Source organism: Thermobia domestica, chromosome 17, assembly GCF_964235325.1.
Source record: "Thermobia domestica chromosome 17, izTheDome1.hap1.1, whole genome shotgun sequence".
Taxonomy (NCBI): Eukaryota; Metazoa; Arthropoda; class Insecta; order Zygentoma; family Lepismatidae; genus Thermobia; species Thermobia domestica.
Window position 1 is genome coordinate 13,716,660 of NC_137470.1, and position 20,151 is coordinate 13,736,810.

Below are 20,151 nucleotides of genomic sequence, written 5' to 3' on the forward strand. Positions count from 1 at the left end.
AAAAGTATGTAGGAATTATGAGATATTATCAGCCCCAGCGAAGCTGGTAGGTCTTATTTTTCTATTATATTTTGTGCATGCCATAATTATATTGCCAATTATATTTGCTCTTCTGTTTTAATTACGATGTATTATTGGTGATAGACTACAAAAATTACATGTGCCGCCTCAACCAAAACTGGAATACGTAAGTTTAATAAATGCTTAAAAAATAAACTAAAGTTATCATTAAATTCGAACTCCGAATCGTTTAAGTGTCTTCATCCCGGCGAAATTAAAATACCGCTAATTTTACAGTAATTACGTAATATCTTCAAATAGATAAAAGATAATTGAAATATGGAACAAGAGCGCCCTAGACAATATTATTTTGCGTGAGATACCGTTATCACAAGTCACCTAGTGGCTTTCCGTTTTCAGCTGTTTAGAAACGCGAAAATAAATGCCGATTTTCAAAATGGCTCGGAATCGAAAGCAGATAAGTGAGTCGTGATAACGGTTTCTTATGTAAAATGAAATGGTTTCTTATGTAAAATGATATTGTCTAGGGCGCTCTTGTTCCACGTTTCGATTATCTTTTATCTATTTGAAGATATCACGTAATTAATGTAAAATTAGCGGTATTTTAATTTCGCCGGGATGAAGACTCTTAATTTTATGAGAGGTATCCACTTTCAGATTGTTCATATTTTTGACAAGCGATGATGTCACAATCTTAAGAGTACATGTACTCCAGAAAAGTGTCCGTTATTTCTATTTTCAGAAGTTGGCAACCTTACTTGCAGCCATCTTGTATCTTGAATTTTGAGCATTCAAGTGAAGCTACGAGTACACAATGAAGCCGGTTAATTACGATATTAACAATGTCAGTCGTTAAGAGTTTCGTGGTCTAGCTTCGAAGACCACAACCAGGTCCTAATGAAATTTGTATGGCACAATGGGAAAGTGTATATATACAGGGTGTTTTAAAACAACGCCAACGTTTGGGAGGTGATTTCTGACACGCAGATAAGATAGAAAGTATAGACCAACAAGGAAGCACAAATGCTTTCTTTCGGAGTTATAGGCTGCCGAAAACATGAATAATGAACCTTAAAGGTTCACACATGCAAAACTATGGGACTTACCATAATCCGATCAAGAATTCACTTAGAAACTAGTATGTGCCCTATCCAAATATCCATGTTTCAGAATCCTGCGATACTTCCACAACAATTTTTATAGAGGTAGTTGGTGAGTGCTTAAAATTGCATGCCCGTAGTCAAATTCCCTCTATAAAAACTGTTGCGTGAATACATTAGGATTCTGAAGCATGTATTTTGGATAGCGCATATACTAGTTCCTAAGTGAAGTCTTGACCCGACTACGGTAGGTTCCATAGTTTTGGAGCTATGAGCGTTTAAAGTTCATGTTTTCGGCAGCCTATAAATCCGAAAGGAAGCATCAGTGCACTCAGGTTGGTCTATACTTTTTGTCTTATCTTGGTGTCAGGAATCACTTCCCAAACGTTGTTGTTGGTGTTGTTTTGAAACACCCTATATATATATACCCTAACACCCCAAAGTTTGTTAAAAAAGGGAAAGTAATCTGTATTTAAGACGGCTGCCATCTTACTAGTTACCTTAAAGTACCACAGAAGATTGAGAAAATGAAATGAAATCTTCGAGTTTATCGTCCCTCGATAATGCCCGTTAGGCTAAAGTTGATTGGCAAGTGAATGACGATGGAATAATTGGTGGAATGATGTGGGAGGAAACTGAGTACCCGGAGAAAACCCACGAGCATGATGTTCAACACAAACTAACATGACCGGGGAACGAACCAGGGATTATACGCAGCAGAAGTAATGTTCTACAACCGTGCTCCCCTCATAGAAGGTAGAAATCTGTATTTCAAAGCTTGAATGCTAGAAGCCGTTCAGATTCTTCTTGTGAAGAGCGCCGCAAAAACCCAACATTTTGTGAAACACTTACCGTCAACAAGACCTACATGTATCAAAATCTGTACGATATGATAAATTGTGACAAGTAATTACATAAAATAAGAAAGTAATAAACGTGTAAAGATCACATTCTGAGAAGTCCAAAGGTCAAAATCAAGGAAAAGTTGGAAAAGAATTTCGTACTGTGGAAGAGAGTAATGTACACAGGGGTAACATTTGGGGAAAATTTATAAATAAAACAGTGTTATGAAGTTTGTAACTGGATCATATAAAGTAAATGGATGTATAGTATATATGAAAAGGATTCTGAATCTCACTTGACCTTTTTCATCCACTCAGCACAACGTAGACCCGGTTTTCACACGAAGGCTGCCACTAACTAACACTCCAACGTCTATAATACGTTTGATTTAACCCTTCAGTTACCGTTGGACGGTGAGTTGTTTTGCGAATCCCCCACGAAATGATTTCCTTCTGCTGCTTTGTTTTAGCCAGCCACGCAAGCGGGACATGTCACGAGGTTGCCACTGTTGCCGCATCGTTTTACCGTATGCAATTATAACGTTCTCTGCCGTTGTTGTTTTGTGATATCTTGGTGTCAATAGATGCAAAACTTTTTCTCCGTTTTTCGTTCAAACATAGCAAGAAATGCCGGTTGAGTGAGCGGCAACAACGCTCATGTCTGCTTCGCAGCCGCGCGTACCAGCTGCAACAGATTATGCCAAACGTAGCACGTTACACCAAACGTAGCACGTTAGCACGCTCAGGTTTCATTCATTGTCTGAATTAATCAGTAGAATTACTGATTAATTAATTTAATTAATTAATTGTATTAATAAGTTGAATTGAAATACAAATTCATCATTCTCGCTCAGTGGCGGCGATTGGACATTAAAAGTGTGTGTGTGGGGGGGGGGGGGCAAGACATGATCTGAATAATTGTATATTAATGCTAGTTTTCCCCTGGTTGCTTCTAACACTTTGTTTCGTATTTCATATTTTATTAAGTAAATTGACAACAGCAACGCAAGTAGGTACTAGCCCTTTGTACTCTTGAACAACAAAAGTGTAAGAAAAGATTTGATTCCTTGCTCATGAACATCTTAAAATTCTGTCTGGAAAATTGTGTGATCTAATTATTTAATAACAAATTTGCAAAACAAATAAATAGAAAGGATAATATTAATCATAGTAATGAATAGTGAGGCTTGTTTCGCAAAAGTTATATTAAAACTGGAGGTCTCTTGAGAGTTATATTGACCCGTAGCTTTCTTAACTCCACGGGAAGACAAATAACCAATACGTACTCAGGCACGACAAGTATTATATGACACCAACATTTCTATGAGTCAGTAATACATACAAAATACTTTATATTCCCAAATGAAACTATATACATTAAGGGCCACTTCAACTGCCCCTCTTTCCCGCCTAATCGCCGCCCATGCTCTCACTATCGACGAAGATACCTCAGTTATTTAATCCAGTTTCTGGTTGACGGTCCCATGCTTTTTTGAATGGTGTATAATTCTTTCTAATTTTGCCTTCTGGATCAACATTCTTAGATATGGTATAACGTTGTATTTTTAAGGGGTGGTTCCTAAACAATTTAAGCCTTGCCTCGCAGTATTTAAGTTCCCTTCATTGTTAATAGAAACAATTAGTCAACCTGTGCTAGATATTTTTAACTAATCACTATTCGCAAATAGAATGGCATAGAAAATGTTAACTCAGTATCAGAAAGAAAAGTTAATTATTTCTTGTAGTAAAAGATCAGAGTTCAAAATTAAAATTTTAAAGTTTATTGTCCAAAATAAGCATAAAAGTGATTTTGTTGTGTCTAAATAGGAACGAAGTTTTCTTAGTAATAGTTTGGAAACTGATAATTATTTTTTTTTATTTGCCTCTATAATTTCTCACATAAGTTGTATACTTATGAAGTTATTTGTGACCCATTTATACGGAAATTTCCAATAACTTTCGAAAACAATAAAAATGGCGCGAATTTCACTACATTGGCGTCCTCTGGTGCTAATACTATGAACTACTTGAACTGTTCATAAAGATATTAATTTTTAGTGCTAGTTTTTCTTCTTTCTTGAATAAGGAAAGTGGCTACTATTAATTTTATTCCTGTATCAGAGCACAATCGACTATTATTCATTTTGACTGTAAAAATTAGTCAACTGAAAATTAATTCAGAGTAAATTATTCAGTGGCTGGATTTTCCTTTGTTCTCCTACGTGCTCTTTTGCTATAAGCTAACGCTGTAGTCTGTTATTATTATTTTTCTTTTGGGTATTTTTGTGCCTTTCAGAAGAAAATGGGCTTTCCTCATACCAGTAGTTCATTGTTCCATGTAGAACTCTTACGTAACGTAACAGGTCGATAAACATTCCGGCCGTTTCTCTGTTGCCTGATTTATGAGTTCAGAGCCGTCTTGTAGAACGAAATGGTGTGTGATATGTTTGGGATTACAATTTGCCTTTGTATAATTTACATATGTATTTTTTTTTCTGGTTTAGGACTATTGTTCATTTTCTAACTTTACCTTCTTTTGTATTGTTCACTAGTAGTCATGCTAAAAATAGGTAAGAGTATTATTTGAAGGTACGTGAAGCATGTTAATGAATTTGTTCTGTATTGTAAGGAATATTACATACATATGATTTGAATAAATAGCTTTCTTTTCATTGCCGTAAAATTAACGTATTCAAAGCAGAAAACGATTCTAATTTAAGGTTGCCAACTTTTCGACGTGAAAAAAACTGTAAACACTTGGTATACGATGAAGAAAACAAGTGACTTTCCCTTCCCACCGTGAAATTATGTAGACCTATAACTCGAAATGGTAGATTTATTACTTCCGGTTTGAATACAGGGATAAGGTTGAAAATGAAACCCGTTCTTGATACGTTGAAAATTCATAATATAATCTGACCAACCGATGGCGCGAAACTTTACGTTGAATCCGGTAGCTAGAGCAGGGAGTTCAGTCGCCAGTTTCTCGAAGGCAAAATAGCAGTTGCCAATTTCTTATCGCCAAACTAGAATATTTGGTTACTAATGGCGACTGGAAATTTCTCTACCATATGTGCAACACGTGCATTTGCACGGGGCAGCAAAATCTGTCATAACTATAGTATTTAAAATAAATATTTCTTGTTGGAAACAGACTTGATGATGATGGTAATTAAATTTACTAAGCTGACCTATTTGAATGCTACATTCATAAATCATGTTTAAGTCATATTAGTTTGTCACATGGACAGTGCTAAAGCAAATGGTCAACCAAATCCCAGCATGAATTGCTTGATTGTTGTCAAATACAAGAACTCAATTCTCGAACAGTAGCGAACACCTGTTCCATTTAGTTAGTTCTCACAGTTTTGATATAAAAACTAGTCTTTTTGTCACAAACAAATTCATTATCATTGAAGGTGGAAATAAGTTCTTTATTTTTAACAGATGTAAGAGGAAAAACAAGAAATAAAGATAAAAGAGCTAGAGCTAGATAAAAGAACATCTTCAGGTTTGAATAGACATTAAGGAAGGAGACGGACCCACATTTTGTCTATATCAAGCAACTATTGCTCGTTATTTCTTACCTCGCTCCCTCGTGGCTGAGCGGTTAGCGTAATACACCTTTGGCATGGGAGATGTGGGTTATTTTCCCGATGAGTGGAAGCTCATGTAGTTCGGATTCCACGTTAAATTGTAGGTTCACGTCTCATATAGCCTCGCTGCTGAAAGGGACGCTAAACTCAAACCAAATCGTTATTTCGTACCGTTTTTTCTCTGATATCTGCATACAGGTGGACATAATTGTTCGACATAAACATTCCCAAAGTAACATGTTTCATACTCTCCCCCTCACTTACTCTCTCACACACAAAAGCATATTATCGAATTTTCTCAGTATTTTTATTTAGACACATACTTTATTTCATATTTTGCTGCTTGCAACTTTTTTCATAAATCCTTTAAAAAATCCACACAGGTCAGGTAATCTTGAGGTTTGTTTTCATCATCAATTCAGCAAACGTTGATGTCAGAAGTCTGCTGTGCTAATCAGTCCACAAATTTTCATGACCGAGGGGAAAAAATCGTTGAACCAACAGTACAAATTTCAGAGTTGTCAGCAAATTCGGTGCTCCTTCATGGGATTACAAAAAGAAGTAAAAGAAGTTTGTAACCTCTATTTTGTTTTTTCACTTGTTTGACTGAAATCAGAAAAAAAAACTGTAGTGTCCAGCAAGTTCTTGACTCTGTCTGCCGGACAGACCTGGTACCAGCGGAAATCAGATGACAACTAAATTTCGTTATTTCACATTTTCTCCGTCCCTCTGTGTTCTAATCAAATCTTTAAGTTTATTTATTTTCTATATTTTGTGAACACGTCAGCAGGTTAGAACTTGCTTTACCTTAAACAAAACAACTAGATTGCATTTGCCGTTGTTAGCATGTGAACGTTCGAACTCGAGCGTCATTATTCTGGTCTACAGGGTTTCCCGGGAAGAAGTAATAATACTCTGCGGAATGGTAGTATGGGTGATTCTAAGCAAATGACTTCATATGACCAACCACGAGTGTTATTCTCAACGGTTTCAGAACTACAGGTTGTGAACCATTTTTACCGTGTGTTGGTTATTGCTCACCCTGAAAAAATGAAAAGCTTAGAACACCTTGAAAAGTCAGAATTCAGCTTATTCTTGCGAAGTCCTGGAAAAGTCAGGGGATTGAGCTTACTCTTACGAAGTCCTGGAAAAGTCAAGGAATTCAGCGTACTCTTACGAAGTCCTGGAAAAGTCAGGGAATTCAGCCTACTCTTACGAAGTCCTGGAAAAGTCAGGGAATTCAGCCTACTCTTACGAAGTCCTGGAAAAGTCAGGGAATTGAACTTACTCTTACGAAGTCCTGGAAAAGTCAGGGAATTGAACTTACTCTTACGAAGTCCAGGAAAAGTCAGAGAATTCAGCCTACTCTTACGAGGTCCAGGAAAAGTTAGGGAATTCAGCCTACTCTTACGAAGTCCTGGAAAAGTCAGGGAATTGAGCTTGCTCTTACGAAGTCCTGGAAAAGTCAGGGAATTGAACTTACTCTTACGAAGTCCTGGAAAAGTCAGGGAATTGAACTTACTCTTACGAAGTCCGGGAAAAGTCAGGGAATTCAGTCTACTCTTACGAAGTCCTGGAAAAGTTAAGGAAATTTAATGAAAAGATGAAGAAATTTGGAAAAGTGTCAGACCCATTCTCGTAAGAAGTCAGAGAATTCTAAGTAAGGATTTTTACATCCCAGAACCCATTTGTCTTTTTGTCTTACGCGGTTCATTTCATATTACGGGGATATTTTAATAATAATTAAGTTGTTTTGCAAAAGTTCTCTACCTACACACACGTTAAACATATGTACAGTCAGCGACGAAATTTCTTTCCATTTGGTAAACTTTTATTTTGGAAATAACAATGGTATGACTGGAACATATACAAAATTACATTCTTTTTAATTTATTGAAAACTGTACTTAAATTGTCCTTATATTCTGAAGATATTTACGAAACTAAATTCATCAAACGAAAGAAAAAACAAAAAAAAAACTTGTCACTGGCACAGATGAGGAACCTCCTTTTCGGGAAAAATGTAGTTGCTTTTTATTACATTAAATATAGACCTGGAAGAAAGGACACAGTAGTCTGCGTAGTCCCGAATTCGATTCCCGGCCGGTGCTTCCCAATTTTCGGCGTCCACCCAGCGTCGTGAGGCAAACTGGGGATTCACATGAATAAGACATGACGGCCACTAGATCTACAAAGCTCCGAGAGAGCGATGCAGCGTGCTGACCACATATTAGTGGCTAGGCTGGAGGTAGTTCGGCTGGTCGCTAGCAGATGGCGTTGGAGCGGCTTAGGGCCATACATGGTTTTGTTTTATATATATTTACTTACCTAATTAACACAGAAATTTAAACAATTCAGGGATTTTTTTTTTTACTCAATGACATAATAGTTTTTGTAAAGTAAAAATTTACGAGCTCAAAACGTTTCATAAGACACTCGACAACCTTTTAAAATACCTGTTACAGTAAGAAATATGTCAAAACACACTCTTCCGTGTACTTTGATTTGTGCCCACTTATGTTATGCAATAGAATCACTTAATGTGATTTATGAATGCATTTACGAGTTGCATTTGCATTTCCGTCTTGAAACAGAGGTATGTTACATCCAAGTTTATATATTTATTTACGCCATCCAGTGAAATAAATTACTGTATCTTCGAAATTTCAGTCAAAATGATTATTTTTCAGGAAATGTATCAAAACTGTTACTAACCTATGAAGTATTACTTTAGAACGGTGTACCTGTTCAGCAACTCAATGAAATTATTTTGGTTAATCGTATAGGCAGAATGTTATCTGCTTCAAATAATATCCTATCCTAACTATATATAAAATCACATGAACTAACATAAAATAAAGAGGTACTTCCGGTTGACATGCAAAGTAGAAATTTGGTATGATTGTAGCTTTCTGGAACAAACCGACAGGAAAATTGCCAAAAATTAATATTTTTAATTTTTAGGGGGTCTAAAGAGGGGATGAAGAATTTCCCCATGTTATTTAAATGGGTCTTATTTTTATTTTATAATCTCATGTTTTAGGTACTTGGAATTAGAATAAAAACTTGAAATTCGATATGCTTGTACGTTTTCGTTAGAGTTAACTAAGTACATCACCAAAAATAAAAATACCAACTTTAGAGTGACTTTATGGGGAACTAAAAAATCTTTCTCATGACGTTATTTATATGGGATATCATCTACACCCTAAAATGTTCTGGCAGGATTAGAATGATGAAATTTGGCATGATTGTAGCTTTCTGGGGCTAACCGACATAAAAATTGACGAAATTGAATATTTTTAATTTTTAAGGGGTCTAAAGGGGGATGAAGAAATCCCCATGTTATTTAAGTAGGCGTTTTCTTAGGACACAAAATCTTATCTTTTGGGTAATTGAAATAGGAAAAGAAACTTGAAATTCGGTAGAATTGTGTATTCAAGAGGTGCAAGGCCGCAGGCCGAGCAAACACGGGGGTCTGGAGGCAGAACCCGCAGCTAGCCAAAGCTAGTCAGCGAGTATAAAATAGTTTATTTCAAATCCAAAGCTTTGAACAACTTTTATTCGAGTTACAAAATCAAGTACACTTTTAAGGTCAGAAATAGTAATTCTAGTTCAGAAGTATGCAAAAAGTTTCATGTCAAATAAAAATAAAAACAACCAGTGCATTCCGCTTAAAATAATGTTACAAGTTTCATTTTTTAAAACCAAAACTTTCAGTTCTATAAAATGGTATCCTAGTGTGGGTACTCACGCAGAACTAAGGCCGGAGGCTCATTGACCGGAACACAAGACAGTTAACTCTAGGCACAGTACTATGAGCAACACAATGAAATCTCATACCGCATGCTCACCGGTAGATAAAGGCCTTTCCAGCGTTGTGATTGAGACACACAGTCAATACACTCAGAACTTTCTCCGCATTCTCTCCTACCTCCGTCTACCTGGGCTTGGCTGTCCTGCCTCTGGTCAGTGTGCAGCCGGCTTATGTGACAAGCGTGTCGTATTACTGATAAGTGGCGACATGTTACAGGCCAGACCAGAAACCGGTAAGCAAGATGACAGGCAACGTGTTATAGTGCTTGCACGAAACAGCATGTAGTCAAGTTTCTTATTAAGGAAGACGAAAACTGCTAATGTCTATAGTGCCGTGACGGTGCTCAGCCACAGTAAGACATTTGAGTGGTTTATAGTTTTTAGAGAAGGCCGTCGCGGTTCGCAACTCAGTCGTTCCTGCGACCATTGAATTTATAGAAACTTGGTCCTTGTTAATCGAAGTGTAATCTGTTGTCAAATTGCACAAGAGAGGAATATTTCTGTGAGAACTGTGAACACAATGGTTCACCAATATTCAGATTTTAGATAAGATCACGCACGCTAGGTACCAACGCAGATTTTTGCTTTAGACTGACACAGAAGAGTTGGTCTACATTGATTTGAATGAGGCTTTTGACTGGGGTCAGGATTTTCTGGATCGCATCATTGCATGTGCTAGTGACAGAAGCAGTGTTCGAAGTGGGGAAAAAAGCAGAGGTGGTATGTTTTATTATGATTTTGACTCAACATACCGGCTATTTAAATATTGTCTTGATCACTGAAAAACCAGAGGCGGTATGGCATACCACTGCATACCCTCTCACTTCGACCTCTGGACAGAAGTGAAACAGGGTTTTCTAGGATGATTCAGATGTACTGGCAAATGTTTCCGAAACTTTCCACACATCGAATGATGTAATAAACGTATAAATGCATCAAGGACTATATCGAAAAATAAATGAAATTTCCAATTCCAAGAATTTCTTCTTTTATTGAACTGTGAAGTCCAAGTTTGACTTGAACGCCTCTTGTAGCAGTCCTTTCTTGTAAATATAATCTAAAAACCATGCAATTAATTCATGCATTAAAAAATATAATAAGTCACATTAACTTACGTTAGTACATAGACTTAAAGGTTTTTTTTTTTTTCTTATTGTTTCATTATAGGAGCGGTGAAGCCAACAGGTCGCAGCCAAACTGCAACCTTGACGGACTCGGATTGGCTGCTGTTGGAGACTTTGGACACAAGAGAACAGAGACCTCTTCACACTGGCCGGTTCCTGACATTGCACAAACGCCGCCGCAAGAGATTAGTTACCCGCTCCTTGGCCCAAGATCAGGCTCTATTGGATGATATTTATCACGGACAGGTGCAGGTAGGTTACTCTCACTAATTTGAAAGGGAATAACTCTTAGTGCTCTAACATAATGGTTTTTAATGTACGAAGAGCGAGTTTATGGCGATTGATGGCGCTCGATCTCGAATTATCATCGCCTCCAGCGCCTTCCAGTAGTAAACTACCAGCTCAAGAACTAAATGCAGAGCTACAAATGCCGAAATTCTATTGTCATTATAATAGGAAACCTTTGAATGAAGCGTATTTTAAGTTGCTGTAGTACCTGATTATCCACTGTCTTTAGGATAAGAAATGGAAACAATTCGGATTTGAACAGTGGTTGACATCTATTGCAATAAAATGGAAAGTGTAGCTCTGGACCGACAGTAAACATACCATGTGGCGCAGTTCTAAAGCTCTTGCTTTCACCGAAGTCGACAGTGAGATCGTCAGTGCTTAGCCAATTATATAGTAGATTGTCAACAAACTCAAATTCATCCGATAGAGCAGACAGATAGAAATAATGGTTTGATGTGTTTGTGCAGGTCATTTTTTCTAAATGACGTCAGTCGTACCGCAATCAACGCCGCAATGTTTGAAAGCTGTTTAAAGGTGTTCACTAGTTCTTTCTTACTTTTTCATATCGTAAAAAAAATGTTCCAACAAACATAAACTGATATTATAATATTTAAGAGAGAACGATCAGAATTTTTTGATATTCTATGAATTCGGCAGTATGTTTTTTAAAATATAAGAAAGTAAGCAGTACTCGTTAAACGTCGAGTCACAAGGTTCCGGTTTCAAATCACAACTTGATCGTTGAAATTTGACATTTCTTTTACATACACTATCACGTATGTAATAATTGTAAAATAACACAGAATCTGAGCTTCAACTCACGCTTTCGGAAATATACTTTTAGGCAGTGGACGTGTGGGAAATTTCGAGATATCGGCTAGTTGCCACCGTGCTCGTTTTTGGAGCACATGGTTCCGGGCTGGATTTCCTGTGGAGAAAGTCTTGAAATTCGAACGCGTCTCGGTGCTTCGAATTTCACCTTAAAGTGTAGAACCACGTCTCATATAACAACGCTGCTTAAAATATCGCTAAACTTCAATAAACAAATTAAGCTTTAAAAGCCCGAAATCGTAGACTGTTATGTTGGGGACCCTGGTAGCCCGCCTATTTATCACAGAATCATCACGAATACATCGTTGGAAAGTTTATAAAACACAAATTCCAACAAGATAACATTTTTTAAATTCCCGCCCTATTAGTAGGAGAAAAAAAAGAAACAAAAAGTCCTAAAAAAATATATGAAAAATAGATTTTGGGGAGCCCTGACAACCGTTGCAGTCTCCCTACGCTGACGAAATAACCCTAATGTGTAGGCAACACCCTTGTGACAGTAATATAAAAAGTGGTAGCCATTGCTGCGATACGAAGTGAGATAAAATTCAGAACGCAATTGCTATATTTAAAAAACCCTGTATATCGTTTTCGAAGAGCTGTTGCAGACCTTCGCGTTGACATCCATGGTCACACCCCCCCCCCCCATTCATTATTACAGAGTCATGATTGATACATCGTTGGAAAGCTCACAAAACACAAATTCCAACGAGGTAAAATTTGTGCAATTCCCACCCTATTGATAGAAGTCTTATATGGAACCGTCCTGAAAATAAATGTAATTTACGTCAAAAAATTGAGACTCAAAAAATTGGCCAAAAAAATTTCGCCCCCCCCCCCCTCCTACTTCCCTTTATAAACAACAAGTGCCCATACAGGGTATTAGCATATACTACTTCATTGCTTCACATGCCAATTTTTATGAGTGTATTCTCAAGGGTGGGGGATGCTCCCCCCCCCAAAAAAAAAACCTGATGCAAAAGAATATGAAACCACAAAGTTTACCCTCTCTTCCTTTGCCGTGGTATCCCTCATATACATAAAATATCAACAGAAAGCTTTATACCTCAGGAACACACTGATACTGAATTTATTTTCCTAGCTTAATTAGCCTGACATACTAAAAATAATACAAAATTTACTGTTTTTCTTTTGTTTGTTTTTTTCAGAAGTGAAAGGTGATAATCAAATGCAACTTACCGCAATCATAGATAATGTTTTTCTACAACCGAAAATGCATGGGTGACCCAGGTTTGATTCCCGGCGGGAGCTCATGTGCTTCGGATTCCACGTTAATCAGTAGGTCCCGTCTCATATAGCCTCGCAGCTGAAAGGGATGTTAAACCAAAAATCAACTCTGTAACAGAAGATGTGAACCTGAAGAATTTTCAATGTTGCCATCCATAGAAGTTACAGTGTTGGCAGAATAACATTTCCCCCAAAAATCTAAGTTAAGGCAGTGACTAGAGGGACGAACTCAACTGCATTTGATTATCTGTAATGATGTTTTGGAATCCTGTGAACTACTTTTTAAACAACATTATTATTTAATTTTAATAACTGTATGTTGAAACTATTTTGTTTATTACAAACTAAATATAACTACAACATGATACGTAATCAAATGCAGTTGAGTTCGTTCCTCTAGTCGCTGCCTTAACTTAGATTTTGGGGGAAATGTTATTCTGGCAACATTATAATTTCTGTGTATGGCAACACTGAAAATTCTTCAGGTTCATGTTTTCTTTTGTACAATAACATTATCTATGATTGCGGTAAGTTGCATTTCATTATCTCCTTTCACTTATGAATAACCACGCGGTGGCTCAATGGTAGAACGTTCACCCCTGGTGCTTGCTCCATAATGCATAATGCCCTTGGTTCGATCCCAGCTCGTGCAAAGGGAACTTTATGGTGGACAAACATAGTATGCGTGGGTTCTCCGGTTTTCTCCCACTTTCTTCATTTCACCATTTCATTCATTTCTCATCATCACCGTCTCCTTTAGTCTAGCCGGCATAATCGTGGGACGCAAAACTTAAATATTTTTTATGAATAAACAAGCAAAAGAAAAATGGTAAATTTTATATTATTTTTAGTATGTCAGGCTCTTAAGGGTCTTCACTACTGCGAAATTAAACTACCGCTAATTTTAGAGTTTCTCTGTAATATCTTCGACACAATACAAATAAAAATAGTCGAAAAGCAGAAACGTAGTGAACTAGACAATACGATTTTGCATGTGATACCGTTATCACAACTCATCTATCTGCTTTCGATTTGCAACTGTAGATAGATTTAGCATTTTTTTTTTTTTGTTTTTTGTTTTTGTGGGTTTTGTAAATATTGGCATACCAAAAGCAGATAGGTGAATTGTGGTAAAGATATCACATGCAAAATCGTATTGTCTAGTTCACTAAGTTTCTGCTTTTCGAATATTTTTATTTCTTTTTAAAATATTACAGAAAAACTCTAAAATTAGCGGTAGTTTAATTTCGCGATAGTGAAGACCCTTAAAGCATGGACACAGCAGTTGCGTCAATGAGCGCTGAAAGATTAAGAAACAAGATCACAGTTTGCAAGAGCCAGTATTTTGATTTGTTAACGGTTCATATTTTTTTTTTCTTTTTGGTATTCGAATCTTGTTACAACACGTTGAAATCTACAAGAAAAAAATAAGTTTATTACTTAATTGCTTAGCGTGTTTTTTCAATTACGTATCGAAGTGATATTATTGGAAATCCGTGTTGAGATGTTTTATATGACGTCCTCAAAGAAAATGTCATTCTCGTTTTATTTCATTTTTTTTTTATAAATTAAAAATAAAATCAATACACGGAACACTTGTTTGACACCCGGAACACGAATTAAGTTTTTCTAATGTACTTGGGGGGAGGGATTCTATCTGTTGGCAACGAATACAAATATTTACCAGCAGAATCATTTTTTCTTTTTCTTTTTTTCTTTCCTTTTTTTTTTTTTTTTTTTTTTTTCAAGTGTTCACTTCTCGCACATCAACTGCGGGAACTAAAACACGAGCTTTAACCCTGGACAGGTTAGTTGTGATGTAATAGCAAACCACAGAGCAAGCATTTATCGTCACATATGACGTAACACTCATGGACGCATCGCTTGATACGTGTGCCAGGCGTATTATTACCAAGGACGCATCCTTCATTGCAGATGGCGCAAAGTTCTCTCGGTCTGTTTGAACTCGCTTCAACAGTTCCTTGTTATAAATCTTCGAGATAGATACTTGTACGGAGTCAATGTTTGGTCGCAATTGTTTTGTTTTGAATTGCTAAAAACTGATTGTATAAATGAATCCGCCTTCTTTTGTAGGCTCCGAGCCAAGTCGCGAGGTCAAACGTGTTCTTTGGCCATTTTGTTCTTGCGAGTCCTCACATCAGCATATATTCTTCTTTCCCACACACTTTATTTTGCAAAAGTATATGCCTACCATGTACCCGTTGGATGCACATTTATAATACACATATAAGGGAAATGAAAAGTATGGGACACCACACTAATCTTTCTCGCTCCAATTTCTGAAGTTACGTCATGCTCCAGTTAATATTAAAGCAATTATTTTTGAACTAGGAAGGACACGGTGGCTTAGTGGTAGAGCGTTTACCTCTGATGCTTAGGGTCCCTGGATCGATTTCTGGCTAAGTCAGTTTGTGGTGGACAACATCGTGTCCGTGGGTTTTCTCGAGGCACTTCCGCTTCCTTCCACATTCTCATTCCACCAGTTATTCCATCATCATTCATTTGCCTAAATCATGCGTCTCCTTTAGCCTAAAGGATATGATTAAGGGACATTAAACTGCAAGATTTTGTTTCAAAGATTGTAAGGAGTTTAGTTTTTAAAGAGAACTTACCAAAACTTCTGTATATATTTACCTTCTCTGGCGTCCGTCCAGTGGACAAACAGTCGCAATACTGTTTAAATTTTCGAAGAAACGGACATTTTGCATTATGGACGCCCACATTTCTCATCATTCAAGATTAAAGTAGCTTTCGGTTTCCGCATAAGACAGGCTATATGAGCAATAGACATTTAATTATCTAAAATTGCTTGAGGGAATTCGTGTTACTATTCGGTTCAAAATCTCTTGTCGTCGCGAATTCTGTCGAGGAATTTGAAGCTTAAAATATATAAAACGATAATCATGCCTGTTGTTCTGTATGGTTGTGGAACATGGTCGCTTACTTTGAGGGAAGAACATAGACTGAAAGTATTTGAGAACAGGATCCTGAGAAGAATATTCGGACCCAAGAGGAACGCGAATGGGGAATGGCGGAAACTTTATAACGAGGAACTACATAATTTATACGGTTTACCAAACATTGTTAGGGTCATCAAGTCTAGGAGGCTTAGGTGGGCAGGTCATGTAGCTAGAATGGAAGAAAGTAGAAACGCTTTCAAAGTCTTGACTGGTAGACCCATAGGAAAACGACCATTAGAAAGACCTAGGCGCAGATGGGAGGACAATATTAAGATGGATCTCGCAGAGATAGGAATACAAAGTAGAAACTGGATGCAATTAGCTACGGATAGAAGTCAGTGGAGAGCTTTTGTGAACGCGGCACTGAACCTCCGGGTTCCATAGGCCATAGAGTTAGTTAGTTAGTTATTATCTAAAATTGCTTGCATTACTTTACAGGACCGTAGCATTCCATTAAATACAACTTTTAGCTAAAGGGAGATTTTTTTTTTTACCTATAGGCATGACCATATGAAAATATAGATATATAATCAATAATACATGAGCCAAAGAAAATATACGTGTTAATTGGAAATCTTGTTTATAAAGCTTTTTCTGATAATCCATTATATTGTTTAATCACCTAAAATCATTAAAGTGAGTCAGACAAAGTTAATTAATTTAGGATATTATTTAATACTGAACTTATTCTGTCGATGAATTTCTTAGTGAAGAATGCAAATAATAATCCTAAACCAACACAATTGTTATAATTATTATTTTCTTCTTTGTCAGTTATCCCTATTTTATATATATAAGCGGTATCGCATTGCAGTTTGCTACACAAAATCCTAGAAATGCAATTCAAATGAAAAATTGTATCGCAAAATGCGATGCATCTATGATCATAATTTATTACCGAAGTGCACCTTTTTTTTTTTTTTTTTCAACAGAAAACAGTATATCATTATCTTTCCTTTATGACAGAATGCTTATTTTTCGATTTTAGACCATGTTGTCACGCTACATGAATCTTGTAGCTGTCATAAAATAAAATCTTGCAACCCTACAATATTTTGCCATGTAAACATGGTCTTGAAAGGGACATACAACATTTTTTTTTCATCTTGCAAGGAGTTGAACCATATGCAACTTTCTGGGACGTCTTGCCTGCTACTTGCTATCGCCCTCCCGCTGACATAAAAGAAAAACTAAACGGCGTGACAAACATCTTGGCATTTGAAGGTGGCGCTGCAAGTTCCCTTTAAATGCTGCTAGCAAATGAGAAGCCAGCGGTATTGCCACGTTTATTTTGTACATATCCACGTCTGTCCCCTGCCACCTGATCGCGCTGTAGTTTGTCTGCTTAGCCATAGCCACACCTCTTTACTACTCGGCAACGTCGCGTCAGAGCTTGCGTTTTATTCGTTTAGCTGAAATGCCAAGAAGTTTGTCACAGGCTTTAGTTTCGCCACTTCCGAAACAACGGATTCTTTTGGACAGGGAGGGGAAGTGCGCCAAAATACACATTTTTAATGAGGTTTACTGTTTGTCCACTAGAGTGCAGTGCTGCATGGGTGGAGATACCTTTCCTGCTTTCAGGAAGTTGTTACGTCTAAATAGTAAATAAAAAGATCGGGCTGCAAGGTTTATTTTGTTATAATAGTTACAAGATTCATGTAGCGTGACAATGTGCCTTTACATAGTTAAAGCTCAGTGATTAGTCTTCTTGGAAACCCGACGTTTACATTTAGTGTCTGTTTGCTGAACAAATCTACTACTGACTGCAAACAAAATTATTGGAAACAGACCACAGAACTGATGATGGAGACCATATCCTATTCGACACTTCATTCTTTCAGTAAGAAAAGTGCTCAATAGACTCTCCAAATCCAAGACTCGAGCTTCCTTTTCAAAAACTAGATTAATAGCTACAATACGAGTACTCTTTCCTGCCCTACTTTTTTATCTTTGTTTCATAGCATTGGCCTAAAAATATATATCTGTTTTGCCGTGCTCGCTCATTTTACATTGAAGTTACAGGGAAGAAAATAGTGTTCGGTTTAAAATGTTTAAAATATGAATAACGAATTGGATCCGAGTAGCAGTTGGCTACAATTCGAAACTGGACTTTGTGTGAGATAACTTATTTTGTTTTAACGTAGAAAATGAAGTTGACTTCGTTTTGCGTAATTTCAGTTACCCGTTTCTGCAAGTCATTACGGATTCGAAACGTAATTTAAAAAAAGAAAAAAAAACTTTGTATGGACACATTCGAAACAGCTACCAGCTAAAACAATCTGTACAATGTAAAAGTTAAAACTTTTAAAAACTATATAATTGCTGGTACTTATTCGTTACTTTGCTTTTCATTATTATACTTGTTTCTGATGCGTAGAAAATGTTTACTATTTCACTGTATGAAATAATAATACTATTACTACAGGGTGTCTACTGATACTGGAAATACTTGAATTATACCGGAATTTAGTTTTGATACTGGAAATACTGGAAATATACTGGAATTTTGATCCACATACTGGAAAAATCATGAAACTGGTAATTTGTCAACAATACTTTTTTGTAATTGTTTTAATAGTCTTAGAAACAATTTTGTATCCATTGAGATTGTAAAAGCAGTGGGTGAAGTGGAGGGCTGTTGGAGTTGGGAGGCCCTTTAAAAATGTTAAAAAATCATTGCATTAAAAAAAATCAAAGTTAACTAAATTTGTTTTAAAAAATTCTTTTGATGGTAAAACAATTACAAACCTGAAATCAAGAGTGTGATTCCTAAAGAACTTTAAAAAAATCATTGTATTAAGTACGGGAATTTTGCTGATAGTTATACTGAATATACTGGAAATATACTGGAATTTTGAAAATGAAACTCAGTAGACACCCTGTACTAATAATAATAATGTTTTATTTGCTGCGGGAGTGCGACACACAACTTAAAAATTACGATGCAAATTTAAATTGGTTTCGCATTTTGCTACACAAGTGTCAAAATCTGAAATTACTCATATTATTATCAATACTATTATTAATACTAGCTTACACTGTCTAATCGTGACATGTACTAAATACTAATCAGGTTAATGTTTTCTGATATTTTCTATACTCAGGTGCAAATCTTTACTTGTATACTGAAGGCAATAAATGTACAATACCACTGATTATGCTACAACAACTTCATACTAAAAGGATCTTCTGAAACAGAAGTCAACAATGTCCTTGGTCACTTAAAGAATAAACTGGCCTGACCAAGGTTTCTTGTCTGTCTATAACTCCGAGTTGCCTTTCAGATTGCTTTCTTTTGCACTCTCTAACTTTCTTAGAGGTGGAACGTGTGTCCCGTTATAACTTGTGATACGAGCTATTGTTCCTGATTGATAACGACAACCTTCTGAAAGGTTTGTTAACCGTATGAAACCAGTGCCACAGCAATTTCCTTGGTTAAGTATTCAGCTTCCCAGCCTTCAAGGCTTCAATGAACCAAATGCTCTGTATACACAATACACTAGCCGACATTTTGTGTTTCGTAAGGTTCAAGATAGATTGTTTTATTGAAACGTCATCCACGATGGCCAGATTTCATATTTTGAAGACAGTTAAGTCAATGTACACTTTACGATAGATGAAAAAAAAAAAATAACCTCTTGTCTTCCAACTTTTAACCCTTAACGGTTCACTATATTTTCTGTCTGTTTCCGGCACTGCTTGCAAAACAATATATCCACAGACTATCTTCCGCGTAAAATTTACCAGAGTTGTCACCAGGAAGCAATAGCATCTCTGGATCGCGGAAAACATGTACACAAATAACCACAAGGAACAATACCTAAAAATAATAGTCTTCAAACGCAATAGGCAAGATCAAAACATGTTTAACCAAATGGTTACGAAAACTCGTTAAGGGTTAAAATGGAGACTTTGGAATTACTGACCGCGCTGACCTTCATAACTTCATTTCCGTGATTCAAAGCCGTTTTGTGAAAGCTGGGACAGTAGAGTTTCTAAAGGAAGTCATAGAGGGGCCAGATATTTAGCTTTGCACAACCCTTCCCAGGATAGTACGTTTTTAACTGTTTTGAAATTTCGTACATTACAATTTTCATTTTAACTGTCTTTCTGGACTTATTTCAGAGAAAATACTGAATCATATCCCTCTTTGAAACTTTGACAATATTAGACCATGAGATAATGTTAAATTACATTCCTGTTTAGCAGTGGCATACGCATTTTTTTTTTTTTTTTTTTTTTTCGGAGAGGACTCAAATTGTAAAGTACATAGTACATATTTGAACTTCACATCAAAATCTT

General features: G+C 36.5%; 1 protein-coding gene across 5 annotated transcripts in view; it reads left to right on the forward strand.

Moving 5' to 3' along the window:
• The window catches only part of LOC145674581 (uncharacterized), a 476,266-nt gene that overhangs the window by 319,912 nt on the left and 136,203 nt on the right, over positions 1-20,151 (forward strand). For all 5 annotated transcript variants that reach the window (XM_081744773.1, XM_081744775.1, XM_081744774.1 and 2 more), the window contains one exon: positions 10,542-10,750. In XM_081744773.1, the coding sequence (XP_081600899.1) occupies positions 10,542-10,750 (209 nt within the window). The remainder of the gene's footprint in view (positions 1-10,541; positions 10,751-20,151) is intronic.